Source organism: Tachypleus tridentatus, chromosome 2 (genome assembly GCF_004210375.1).
Source record: "Tachypleus tridentatus isolate NWPU-2018 chromosome 2, ASM421037v1, whole genome shotgun sequence".
NCBI lineage: Eukaryota > Metazoa > Arthropoda > Merostomata > Xiphosura > Limulidae > Tachypleus > Tachypleus tridentatus.
In genome coordinates, this window is record NC_134826.1 from 33,534,836 (window position 1) to 33,548,971 (window position 14,136).

Sequence of the window (14,136 nt, forward strand, 5' to 3'; positions counted from 1 at the left end):
TCAGTTTAACCTATCTGTTTAAGTGTGGATATGTTAAAAGAAGTTGTATTAATTTTGACTGATTCAGTTATTCTACAGGCAGTGCTGTTAAAATGCATACTATTAGACTTATCCATGGAAGGGTTTTATGTACATGAGGTTGATGCAATAAGCAGATAGCCTGTAAAGTTGCTGATGTAATAAATAGACAACACTGCATCATCTGTAAAATACATTTACACCTATGTGCATTAGTGCCTCAAAGTATATGGTGATTATAAAGATAAGTGTGCAAAAATTAGATGATGCAAGAAAGTTTTCATCACTGTATTTTACTTTTGAAATGTTCATTATTTGTTCTTGTTGGAGTTTTATTTGTGTGTGTGTGTATATGTATATATATTATGTTCTAGACAGGAAGAACAGTTTCAGCAGGAAGTCTTTGAAAATTATGAATCTAGATACCAGGAACTCGTGGAAGAAAATGCTAAGCTTCGTGACACTCTCTGCTATCTTCAAGATCAATTGCAGGCATTATTTGATCAACCTTTAGAGTGTGGAGAAAATCATAATGGAGTGAAAGTAAGAGAACAGATACATTAAATATTAAAAACAGGAATTATTTTATTAGCAAAATATACAGTGTAACTATAATTGCAAGGGTATCATTTCATAAAATATCATTTTTACATATACTTACATTTCATATTAATTTTTATCTTTTAATTAATTTTCATCTTAAAACCTGAATACCTGTGTAATATTTTTTTTATTAAATTGCTCTGATTCTTCAAGTTAAAGTTTAGCAAGATGCATCTCTAATGGTCTTTATCAAGCTTTTGCTGCAAAGAATGACAACTGATCTTTTTTGTTTCTGGGCAAGTTGTTAAGACACTTGACTCATTATCTGAGGATTGTGGGTTTGAATCCCCATCACATCAAATATGCTTGACCTTTCAGCCATAGGGGCATTATAATGTGACAGTCCATTCCACTATTCATTGGTAAAAGAGTAGCCCAAGAGTTGGCAGTGGATGATGATGACTAGCTGCCTTCCCTCTAGTCTTACACTGCTAAAATAGGGATGGCTAGTGGAGATAGCCCTCAAGTAACTTTGTGCAAAATTCAAAACAAACCAAACCTTTTTGTTTCTTCTTTAGCCAAAATTATATTAAATATCAAAAAACAAAGTGCATAAATCTCAAATCTCACAATTTTGTCATTATAGGATTTAAATTTGTAACAGCAATATCAGAGTTTAAGTCAATAGTAAATTGTATGCTTAAATGTTCAGTTATTTACATTCTCAATTGCCTCCTGCTGGTACAGCAGTAAGTCTACAGATTTACAATGCTAAAATCAAGGGTTCATTTCCCCTTGGTGGGCTCAGCAGATAGCCTGATGTGGCTGTGCTATAAGAAACACACATTCTTAACTGAAATATATGACCCTGCTACTGAATACACATGAATAAAGTGGGTTGTAAGTTATTTAGCATTTAAATTTAACCAGGTATGGAACATTTGGAAGCTATCTGCATTACGTAATCACAGTTTGTCAAACTAATTGTATAGATACCATTGAAATAACATTCTACAAAAAATGAAACACATTAATTGTGAAATGAAAAGAAAACAAATCTTAAGTTATCTAATAAAATAAAACTTTTGGTTTTTAATATTTTAATTGCATTTCCTTATATAATGAAAATAACTATTAAACTGTTACTTTTATAAGGCTATATATTTGTCTTTTAGTTTTATATAATTCACTGTCTGTGTGTCACATAACTCTTTTTAAATCACTAGCTCTTACCAACTACTCAATTGTACCAAATAAATCATTTTGCTCCAAGAATTGCACAAGGATAAAATGTTTCACTCTATGCCTTGGGGAACATGGGGATTTCCCCAAAAAACCTCTTCTACTAAACTGTTGGACTTACTAAATTCTAAATAGTGCTAAACAAATTGCCTCTGCCCCAAGGTTTGGTTTGCACAAAGGTAAAACTTTTCACCCAACCAAGGGAACATAGATATTTTGTGAAATCACTTTTACAGCATTCTCTAATAGCAGACCCCAAATTTGGCATTGATGTAGATGGTTATAGGATTTTCAGCTTGTAGATTAATCTCTTTTCAGTCATTTTCTTTTGTGAATGTCTATTGGAACATGAATAAATTCTAGAATTGATAAGTCATCAACTGTATGATTATTGGTGGTGAAATGTTGGCCTATAGATGTCTCAGTTCCCCAGTTTATTATGATTTAGGTGTTCTTGTGGTCAATTGCTGAGTCAGTGACCACTGCATTTTTTTTGCAAATTATGCACTGAATTATACTTCCGATACAATATCTTATCTTCATTCACAAAATAGCTTTACTCAATAGTACTGTCCTCTGTCAATGCAAATTTAAATGCTCACCTTACCCTTTTACCTCCCTATTCTGCATATCCACATGTAAATAATTATGCAGCAACTTTACACCATTAGGAACACAACATAACCACTATTGAAACTAGTGCCTTCTCCGTGTTTGCATTTGTTAATCACTTCTCAAGTGGCAGTAGTACCATCAGATGTGCTTGTGTTTCCTACCAATTTTTTTGGTATTTTCCATTATACTACAGACTTTGTTTTTCATTAATTTTTCACATCCTTAAATTGTGAAAAATTGGTTTTCTTAATTTTCTAACTTATTTTCTTTAAGTTTAGAATTCTCACTATGTGCTCGCAGTTGCCTGTAGTTACAATTCTTCAGCCGTTACTGCTGTTGTGGGCTTCCCAACTGCTACTATTGGGTTGAGGACTCAATTATTGGCTGTGGATGTGACAGTAATTATTCAACAAGAAATGTCCACATTCATCCAACCTTCACCATCACTATGAGGAATATCTTGTCATATCTCTGGGGACAAGGATTTGGGCATTCTTCTCCCTCTCTCCTGAAGTCATAAGTGATACCAGAGGATTTACTCAGCCCTCCTTCATCCTTTGTAAAATTAATTAATCAGCTCTGTGTTGTCTTGTCCTTTCCTCCTATATCCTGTGGTTCTCAACTTAACCTCCTGGGTGAGGAATCTACAAGTCAATATTTAGTGATCCTTCCCTTTTTTTACACTGATTTTGTTCACACTTCTTCATGTATTTGCTGGCTCAGGCAATTCACTTGTCTTTTGAAGAGTTTTCAGATAATGATCAGAGCCTTTTGTTTACTACAATGGCATGTGTTTTATCTTTGACCCTGGTTCTTTATTCATGGCTTATATGCTGTTCGTAACCTTCAGGGTTGAAATGTCATTCTTTCATTTACCTGAATCTTTTAGGGTTCTATTTTTTTTCCCATGAAGATGTGTTTGGGTGTTTTCCTGACTTATTGGAGGCCCAAGTTCCATCCAGTCATATGTATAATTCATTATCCTTGTTAGTTACTTGTTTGTTCTAATCTTATTCTGTTGTTTCTGTTTTTCCCTCTCCATCTAACTAAGCCTTTGCTGGTGCTGTCTTCTCATTCTTCATCTATTTTAAATCAAGTTTTGCTTGGGGCCAGACAGAGTTTTTTTGTTTTTTTTTCACTATGTGTGGGTCTGGCCTTTCACTTATGTTCCCATCCTGCTTTGCCCTACACCCAGCATCTACAGAAGGCAGTTTGGAACTTACTTTTGAAATAGGCCATAGGATTTGAGGAACCTTCTCAACTGGAGCTTTTACTTTAATCTGTTTGTCAAACCAGAAATATGAGACATTAGCTACTTGTTATAGATTTATCATCCTGGAACCATTTCACGATCATATCCAAATTCAAGTTGAAATCTTACGTAACCCTTTGGTGAGTTTTGAGTCCAGATTGGAGATGACAAAGGTTGACATGTCAAATGCCTATCTATACATTGCCATCTCCAAGGCGTCCTGGTACTTCCTTATTTTATTATCAGGGGTGTGTGTTTATCAGTTTCAAGCTCTTCAGCTTGGCTTGGCCTCAGCTCCTTGTGCTTTCTGTAGAGTAGTGAGATTGTTCACTCAACTGCTTCATGCTAGAGGCCTGGACAACCGAGTCCTTTTCATTTCTTCTCAGGTCGAATCTGTTGTTCATACAAAGTTGCTTCCCGGTTTTTGGTCATTTTTTTCTTATCCTTTATCAGAAGCTGTAAATGCTCTCAGCCAGTACTATAAATGATATTACTAGTATGCATATCCTACTATTTGTATTCCTCTTAGGGTCCTTTCAGTGATCCAGACCACTCCATGTCGTGTGCTCCTAGTAGTTTCATTTTGGTGTGTTCAGGCATGGTTTCCACTTCTGCAGAGGCTTTCAGTTTGACTTCCACCTCCTTTGCTTTTTTTCTCCCACATTACTTTATTTTCTTCATTCAGTTCCACCCTCCAACTTCATGCATGGATTTTGTCCAGTCCCTTTCCTGACAATCTGGATTTTCCTTATCCTCCAATTCTCACATTTATGACCGTGCTTATCCTGACTGCTTCCTGTGTCTGGTCTGGGCCTCTAATGTTATCTTACTTACACTGCTCCTTTACATGGTTTCTGAAACCACTTATTTATTACATAGAATCCATTCCTGTCCTGGGAACTCTCTCCCATTAACCTGACAAGTTGTATTCATCTGCTCATTAGGTAGGTGTATTCTTCTTTTTTTGCCTTAAGGATTTTGCTTTTTAAAAATATCTTCTCATCAAATCCTTCACATCACCATGTCCTTGGCCACCTGTTTCTACCTTTGTTTGAAGGTCATAATTGAATCTGGTATGTGGACTACAGCTCATATCTGTATTTCATATCATTTACATCACTTGGCCATTTCTTGCTGAGCAGATTTTTGTTTACCTCCAATGAACACCTTGTACACTATGATGTCATTATGACTGGTGAATAGTATGTTTTAGTTATTTCTTCACTTACAGGGGCCTTTTTGCTGATGTATTGTGAGTGGTGAGTGGTGCCTGATATAGTTTTTTTTTGGGGGGGAGAGGGGAGGGATATGCACAATCCATCCTGTGGCCAGACTCATGGAAATTACATTGTATCTCTACTTATTGTAGAGCTAATGTACAATTCCAGATGCTGGCAGGTGTTAATTGTGTGTCTCCATTCAATTGTCATCTTTGCTAAACTAATTATATTGTAAGATTAGATTACATGCACCTTTTAGGGGGGGGTGTTCCATACAACCAATAGTGGTCTTTTGCTTCACACGTATATTTTTTCCAGACTTTACACTTGTGGATAATCATTATTAAAGCAGAGAGGGATCACTACCTTCTCTCGTACTCTGTAGCCTTAAGACTCTTTCTACCACAAACAGGATACAGATTTCCAGATGCCACCAGATGTTCATTGATTGACTTCAATGATGTGGTAGCTCTACTTTTCAAAATAGGATATTACAGTTGCCCTTTGCACTTTCTCCTGTGATTGGTCCTTCAGATTCTCTAACACATTTTTTCCCTTTTATCTTCTAATGGAGTATGAGAGTCCTTTCAATTTACCATTTCCTAACCATTGGGGTGATGGACCATAAAATCCAGTTTGCTTGAGTGGTGAATCATACAATTCAGTTGACAATAGGTAACATTCTGCAGGTGTTAATGGCATGTTGTAATTACCACATTCCTGATGTACAGTTCTAGATGTATTCAGGTTTTGGTTGTAGTATCATGCTATATTAATATTTATACACTTCTGGCCAAAATCTTAAGGCCAATGAACATAAAGACAAAATATGCATTTTGTGTTGTTAGACTTAACCACTTATTTCAGTAGAGCTTCAAAAGATGACAATAAGAAAAGGGAAAATAAAAATAAAAACTTTTTTAGCATTTAATAGGGAAAATGTGAACACTGAAATTAGCCTAAATACTAGCTGGTATTTAGCTGGTGTCATATCCTCCTGCTCAACGCCAGCAAAAATTTCTTGGGCCGACCACTTGTAATTCTTGTTCCATATCCCTCAGGGTCTTTTAAGAAATTTGCAACAGCAGGTTTAATATGCACGATCTCACCAGCAATGGTACGTTGAGAGAGACCTTGCTTTTGCAATTCAACAATTCTGCCATGTTCAAACTCTGTCAACCTTTTAGCCTTTGCCAATTTTTTACCCAATGTAACACAGGAGATGTCAGAGGGGGATGTTGACAATGCTAATGCTTGAACACAAATGACTAAATTTCATTACGTGTTTACTGATTAATGCTTCATTTCAGTATGGTTTTAAACTTTTGATCAGCTAGTATTTAGGCTAATTTCATAGTGTTCACATTTTCCCTATTAAATGCTAAAAAAGTTTTTTATTTTTATTTTCCCTTTTCTTATTTTCATCTTTTGAAGCTTTACTCAAATAAGTGGTTGAGTCTAACAATGCTAAATGAATATTTTTTCTTTATGTTCATTGGCCTTAAGATTTTGGCCAGCAGTGTATATTGCAGATTGCTTTTTCCCACCATGACATTCCTCTTTCCTACCACCTTGTGGTCTGTGGTTGGTTGGAAATGGCCTTGCATAAAAAAATAATATATAATTAATATAGAGATTCCAAACTTGGTAATGTAATTCCATAATTTTAAGAAATTGCTTAAAACATTGGAATAGTTCCTCTTTGGCCATTCAACTTTCAAACTTTGAAGTATCACAATGTATAAACACTTATAGTTGTTGAGGTTGCAGAAAGTAAGATGCATTAGTTGTGTTTTATGAAGTTAAAACATATTTAATATATTAATGAAGTTCTGTTGAGTAACATAACAATGTTCTCAAACACCAAAAACTGTTTATAAGATCATTACATTACCCAATACATATAGTTGTTTAATTTTAGTAACCAAATGAAACTGTAACTCTGAAAGTATCATGTATTTTCTTGGAATTTTATTAGTGCTTAATATTATATTACAAGTGTGTTGTACAGAATAATTCAGCAATTTTAATAAAGTATTTTACCAGAGATTAGTCTGTGAATTTTTGAAGACTTTACTGAGTGAGGTTGAGATTTCTGATTGCATATTTTAAACACAAAATTCATTCAATGCTGTGGAAATTCAACATATTATAGATTTAAAAGTTTTACTGAGGATCATGGCCTATTAAAAGTTTTCAACTTAACACTTGAATTCCTTGGGATATTATTTAGTGTAATGGAAAACCATCTTAGAATACTGAGTACCATTGTTTTTACCTCCTGTCAGCTAAGGTTATTATTATTATGTACAGTTATTATTAGTTATATGAATAATCCTGTACTTAGTATGACATTACATCATTAGTTATTTTTTGATAACTGTATTCTTTGCTGAACTAATCAGTGCTGTAACTTTCTTTTTTAAGTTGCATTTTCATTGAACCTTCAAGAATTGTAATGGGTTTTCTTTTTTGCTTTTACAAAAGAATGACCATTATTTATTTCCTCCTGTAGCTAATTGTATGTGTTTGTTAAGAATAATAGTGTTAAACACACAGCCTTGGGATGCTCTTCTTTGTATTGCACTTAAAATTTTATATTTTCATGAATTTTATGAAGTGTTTTGTATTCTTATTTATTATGTCTGTCTTCATGAACATTAATTTATGGTTGTACTATAGGGAAATTACTGTTACTATCTCAATACAGTTTAAACAGTAATGTATCATCATCAATTTGTCAAAAATGTTACAGTAAGAGTGGCTTAACTAGTTTCATTGGTAACATTTTTCAAAGAACTTCAAGTCAACAGCTAGTGTTTCTAAATAAGGTATACTACATTATTTATTTATTGTTACTTTATTAATAGTATTGGTTAAACTATTAAACATATGAAATTATTTTTTAATTTTATTTTGTACTATAGAGATTTTTATACATTCTTAAATTAATACTCACATTTAGGACTAACCTGAACTTAAGCTGACCAAACTCCATTAGTTATTAATGGGATTACAGCCAAAAATATTTTTAATGGCAGGGGTGACCAACTAATGAAACAGTACATTCTAATTTTTTTACAAGTAGAAGAATAAGAAAAGTATACTTAAGGACATCTGCTGTTTGTGAGGTTAATTTTAATTTTACTCTAAGTACATATCTTGATGTCATAAGAAGGTAACATTAATTTATCAACTCCTAAATACTAAATGAGTATTTCTAATACTAACTGTAATAAAAGGAAAAGTTCAAAAATGTGAGATAAAATCAAAATAATTTTTTTTCCAGAATAAGTACAGATTATAACAAACAGATACAGTTAGAAATCAAGGATAATTAATTGTTTTACATCTTTTATTTTAATTTTATGGTTTTATTATTGTACTTCGAACCATCTCTTGGCAGTAGATTAAAGAGTTTGAGGTTGCATCATGTGATATCAAACCCTGTACATTCTTTGAGGAGTGATCACAATAAATTTTTCTTTTAAGTTTTTTATCTAAGCTAATAAGTTTATCATTTTTACATTTTAGTTATTTTTTTAAATATACTTTTAAATATATGTATATATCAATATAAAACAAGAAATATAGTACTCACCTTAGCTATGTGCCTGTTTGTACACAGGAATGTACTTTGATAAGATTATTATTTTCACATTAAGTTAGCTATCCACAGATAATTCATGCAGCTTTCAAATAGACATTTAGGAACTTAAAAAGTTTATCAGGCACTAGAATAGAATATTGTAAAACTACTATAATTTATTTGGCTTTTTAACTAAGCTATAAATAGGTTCAAACTTTTCCATTACTGCCCAGAGCATTGACTTCAACACACATCAACATTTTATTGGAATCTCCTGTGACTGTCAAAATATAAACAAAGGAATATAACAGGGTGGTATATTGTATTGTTGTTTTTTTATTGGTTAAAAATATGTATATTTAATATACACTGTGTGAGCTAGAAAATTCACTAAAACTCTGACAGAATGGAGGAACTTGGTTTAACGGTTGTGTTTATAATTGATTGAAAACTTTGAAACCTATAAGTGATTAAAAAACAAAACAACCTAAGAAGATCAGAGCATCAGATTCCACAGAATAATGAATATTTAGAATTTATTAAATATTTCATTTTAAGATTAAGAAATTATAACATGAATTATAACTGTGATTTGCTTGCAGATTTACTGACATAAATTGGTTAAAAAAAAATTAAATGCTAAATATACCTCTGTAGAAATGTCAAAACATGTACACATTGACCTATCTGTAAAAACGTTGAAGTATTTTGAGGGAAATCATTTGTTACTTACTGTTTAAATCACTGAATATAATAGATATGAAACATAAACTTTCCCACATATGAATCTCAAAACAAAGGTAGTCTCATTACTATTTTAAGAATATCACTAAGTTTTAACTGTGGCAGTTCAGTAAATAAACATTCTAGCTAAACTAGGATCATGGAATGGCTTTGTGGCTAGGGACTTACTAAATTTAAATAGTGAATGATACTAAGAATTAAGGAGTTATCTGTACTCGTATTAAAGTCATGCCTGATGTTGCTAATACTTCTTCCAGTAAAACTTTGTACAAGAAAAAGTTAAACAGTTTTTAGCAACTTGGAAATTTATGTAGTTTAATATTCAGATAAAATATATTATTTAATTTGCTTTGACAAAAATGTGAACATTTTTAGATTGAATAATTTACTTTTTCTAAGAGGTAGAATTTTTGTTTTCTATACACACTCTTCCTGGTAAGGCTTTAAAAATAATTGTAATTTGCTAGAAAACATAAAATAAAATCTTGTGTTGTTTGAATCATTGCAGTCTCATGGCAGAATAAATGCTACTTTAATGACTTAAGTTTTGAAAACTATGTAAAACACAACTTATGTTCGTCAGGTCTTATACTTTAATGCAAGTCTAGATATCTGCTTTTACTTTGACTATAATGTTATTGCAGCATGTATTTCCTTGTGGATTGGCTAAAAGGTCTTTGCCTTTGGTCTCCTTTCATCTTCTGTATATGACATAATAATTTTAGATACCCATTTCACTTCTGTATTTCCTTCATCTTGTACATTTCTGAAATGTTATCTGCCTTAATTTTTTTTCTCAGAAAGCTCTATTTGTGTAGGAAAAGGAATTACTAAATTGTCTGTGAACAAATCAGTGAATTGCATATTCAATGAAGTACTTAAAGTAAATTAGTAAAAGATCTTACATGCAGGTAGCTACATCTATCTTGTATCTTCTTTGAGCTATTTAAACAAAGTAACGTGTATTAAGATAGAAGTAACTCTTGCTCTTTACTTCAGAAAGAAGAAGAAGAATTCTCAGAAGTAAAGTTGCATTCTGCTAGTGTAACATCCAGAAATATACTACCCAGTCCACACTTCCAGATGCCATACAGTATTGTTTGTAACAGAATTGAGGAAATAATCAGCACTAAGTGTCAAAAGATAAAAGAGATCCTCAAAGAAAAGAATAACAATCTTGGTATGATTTGTTCAAATTTTCTCTTGTAATAGTTATGATATTCATAAAGAACTATATTTCTCTGAATGAAAAATTTGCATATATACATTTATTATGAGTAATAACTGTTTATTTAAATGTTATCAACAAAACCTTGTAAATTATGGTAACTTTCACATCTTATCTCCTCGAGAATGAGTACATGTGCGTTACAATTGTTAGAAGTTCTAATTTCCACCAAATAATTTAGACAAAACCATAAGTAGCAAAGTTTTTTAATGACTTCTTTAGTTATTTCAAGGATCATAAAATTTGTTTTAAGTTCACATTTAATTTTGCTTTAAAATCTGATGGTCTCCACTAACTTTCAAGAACTATATCATGTTCTTTTTTTTATGGATCTCAACTTTTTTTAATTCTGTGTTTCTAACTTCCATGAACACAATTACTTATTCTTCACTTTGTAAGTTTCTGTTTTTTGTTTAACTATATACATATAAAAATTTGAGAAAAAAAGAAAAGGTTTTCTGACGAAATGTGCAACATTTCTTCAACTAAATAGTATCCTATTCCTCGAATGATTATGATTTCCAAAACATTACTTTCCCTACTTACCCAAAGCTATCTCAACCTTAATTTGCCATCTAAGCATTGCTGAAATTTTCAACAATAAACCAGTCTTTTAAACTCATTCATTTTTGCAACATTGCAACAACATGTGCTTGATCATATAACTAGTTAACTGATAATACTGGACCACGTATACGAGTGCAGATAGCTCCCTCTACTGTTCCCCCTCAGTGTGGATTCTTGTATGTGGTAAGGGGGCCTCCTAGAGAAGTTTCTGTTCTTTCAGTTTACCTCCTCTGGGATATAAACATCCACTCACGAGTTTGACATGTATGTCAACCTATGAAGGGGAGGAGAAGATCCTAGTTGTTGAGGGGTCTAACCCTAACACACCACTTTTGCTTTGAATTCCTGTAGACGGGCAGCCTTGTGGTGGCCCCACCTAGGGTCAATCAGCTGGTCCACTTGGGCTAGGGTTAACCAAGTACCAGTGTTAGATGTTCTCAACAGGTGTTGTGGACAATGTCTGATGCTGTTGTTTGGGTATAGTCCTCACTTCCTTCCACTACTACAGTGGTAAAGCAAACAGATCTCTCTGTGCCTCCAAAAGAATTGTTCTCAAACCATATAAAAAATCTTTGACCTCCATGGTTAAGCAAGTTGATAAATCAATATCAACATCTACCTCTGCCCCTAACATTAATTCCAGCAAACCTTAAGATTCATTTCCTTTGGTTCCAGGTATGGGCATTTCCTCAGGTACATCTTCTCCAATCCCAAGATGCAAAATAATCATTTGTTCATGTCCTCAGTTTTAATGGCAAAGACCTGCCCAATCAGTCCAGGGAAGGATCCATGGAGGTCGATAGACCTTTCTCAGATAAAGAAAAAGGACGTGACCCGAAACAGAAGGGTTCTCCACCCAGTTTGCCTATGTATATATCAAAACAGCCACATTGATACAATGGAACTGTCGAGGTTTATGTTCTAATCTGGATGACATCAAAGCAGTCATTGCTACTTACCATCGTGTATGTCTTTCCTTACAAAAAAAACACTTTTAAAACCTGCCAATAAAGTTATCTTTCAACAGTTTTTTTTGTATAGAAATAATAGGTTGTGTGATGGACGAGTGCATCAAGAGGTGGCACTGTTGGTCAGTAAGTGTGTGCCCACCCTGTCTTTGCCACTCAACACACCCTTGGAGGCGTAGCTATCCGTGTTTCCTTGGGTAGTACCATCACTGTTTGTTCTCTGTACCTGTCTCCTGAAGAGGCCTATGATCAACCAGACATTGATGCTGTCATTGAACAGTTTTCCTCTCCCTTTATAATATGGGGGGACTTATGGATCCAATCTCTTCTGGGGAGGTGCTGATATTGACGGGAGAGGTCACTCCCTAGAACATATGCTCTCAGGTCACAATCTTTTTCTTTTACTATTATTGATCTCTCAGTTTGCTCTCCTTTACTATTCTCCCACTTTTCATGGAAGGTTGACAGTAACCCACAAGGCATTGATCATTTTACTATCACTTTGAAAGACTGGCTGGGGTTGATGACACCTGACCTGCATGCCCTGGTGGAAGCTGGTTCAAGCCAGCTGGCCATCTTTTACTGCTCTCACAGAACTTGATCCTGCCGTTGTCTGTAAGCCATCATAAGATGACTGCGAGGCAGCAGTAACTGACTCTATTATACAGGCAGCTGCTCAATGTATTCCTAAAACTTTGACACATTTTCCACAGTATCCTCGTCCGTGGTGGAATCTTGCCTGCAACGTGGCAGATAAGATGTCACAGCCAGAAGGAATCTTGGATTAAGTTCACAACTAGCATCTCTTCTACCACCAGTTACAAAGTCATATGGGACAAGATTTGGAAGGTCAGTGAACAATATAATTCTGTCATCTTTCGATCTTGCACTCTGATAGCGAGGAAGTATCTGATACCTAGAGCATTGATACTCTACGTGAAAGCTTTTGCTGGGTACCTAGAACCTTTGCTTCATCCTCCACCTTCTAAGTCATTAATACTCAGGCAGAGCAATCACCTTTTTCCTTTTGAGCTGATCGTCTCTTTGAAAATACACTGGTGGAACTCAAACTGGCCCTTTATTGGTCTGGCGGTACATCAGCTGGACCTGAAGATATATGCTACGAGATGCTGCATCATCTATCTCCTGCTTTTCTTGCTATTCTTCTGATTGATTTTAACTGGATCTGGCAGGAGAATGTTTTTCCTGATGCCTGGTGCCAGGTTATTGTCCTACCTTTCTCTAAGTCTGGGAAAGATCCCAAGATTCCTTTAAACTACCATCTAGTTGTTTTGATGAGCTGTCTTTGTAAGAAGTTAGAGAGGATTGGTAATACTCATCTTGTTTGGTTCCTCAAATCAAACAACCTCTTCTTGCCCACTCATTGTGGGTTCTGGCAACAACACTCCACCATGGACCACCTGATTTAATTTGAAATGTCAATCAGAGAAGCCTTTCTCAACTGCCAACATCTTGTATTAATATTCTTTGACCTTGAGAAGGCTTGTGATTCTACATGGAGGTATGGCATTTTGCAAGACCCACTTATATGGGTTGCATAGCCATTTGCCCATTTTGATTAAAAAATTTTAAATAGACAGGTTGTTCCAAGTTTATGAGTTTCACACTTTCCCATTCATTTCTACAGGAACTAGGAGTCCATCAAGGCTGTGTTTTGAGTGTCACACTTTTCAGTATAAAGATTTAATGCCATCACTGAACAACTCCCTCTTACTGTTGCAAACGGACTCTATGTCGACGACTTTCACATCTCATGTCAGTTGTTGAACATGAGGTATATTGTGCAATGGCTACAGACTGCCCTCCATCATTTACTGAAGTAGACCACGGCAGACGATTTTAACTTCTCTTTCTCTAAAACCATTTGTATGCACTTTTGCCACCAAAGAGGTATTCACCCTGATCCTGAGGTCTGTGTCAGTGATGTTGTGCTTCCTGTGGTTCCCGAGAACAAAGTTCTTGGGTTGAGGCTTATCTTGGATCGTAAACTCGCCTTTATATCACACGTTGAGCAGCTATGAGTGAAATGTACAACAGCACTAAACATCCTCCATCTCCTCTCTTCCACCACTTAGTGTGAATCGATGTTCTATGCTAAAGATATATCAAGCTCTTATTCAGTCAAAACT

At 34.4% G+C, this 14,136-nt stretch overlaps 1 protein-coding gene across 3 annotated transcripts in view; it reads left to right on the top strand.

Moving 5' to 3' along the window:
- The window catches only part of LOC143240572 (afadin- and alpha-actinin-binding protein-like), an 86,258-nt gene that overhangs the window by 46,941 nt on the left and 25,181 nt on the right, over window positions 1–14,136 (top strand). For all 3 annotated transcript variants that reach the window (XM_076483243.1, XM_076483234.1, XM_076483249.1), the window contains exons 7-8: window positions 393–561; window positions 10,223–10,403. In XM_076483243.1, coding sequence (XP_076339358.1) covers window positions 393–561; window positions 10,223–10,403 — 350 coding nt within the window. The remainder of the gene's footprint in view (window positions 1–392; window positions 562–10,222; window positions 10,404–14,136) is intronic.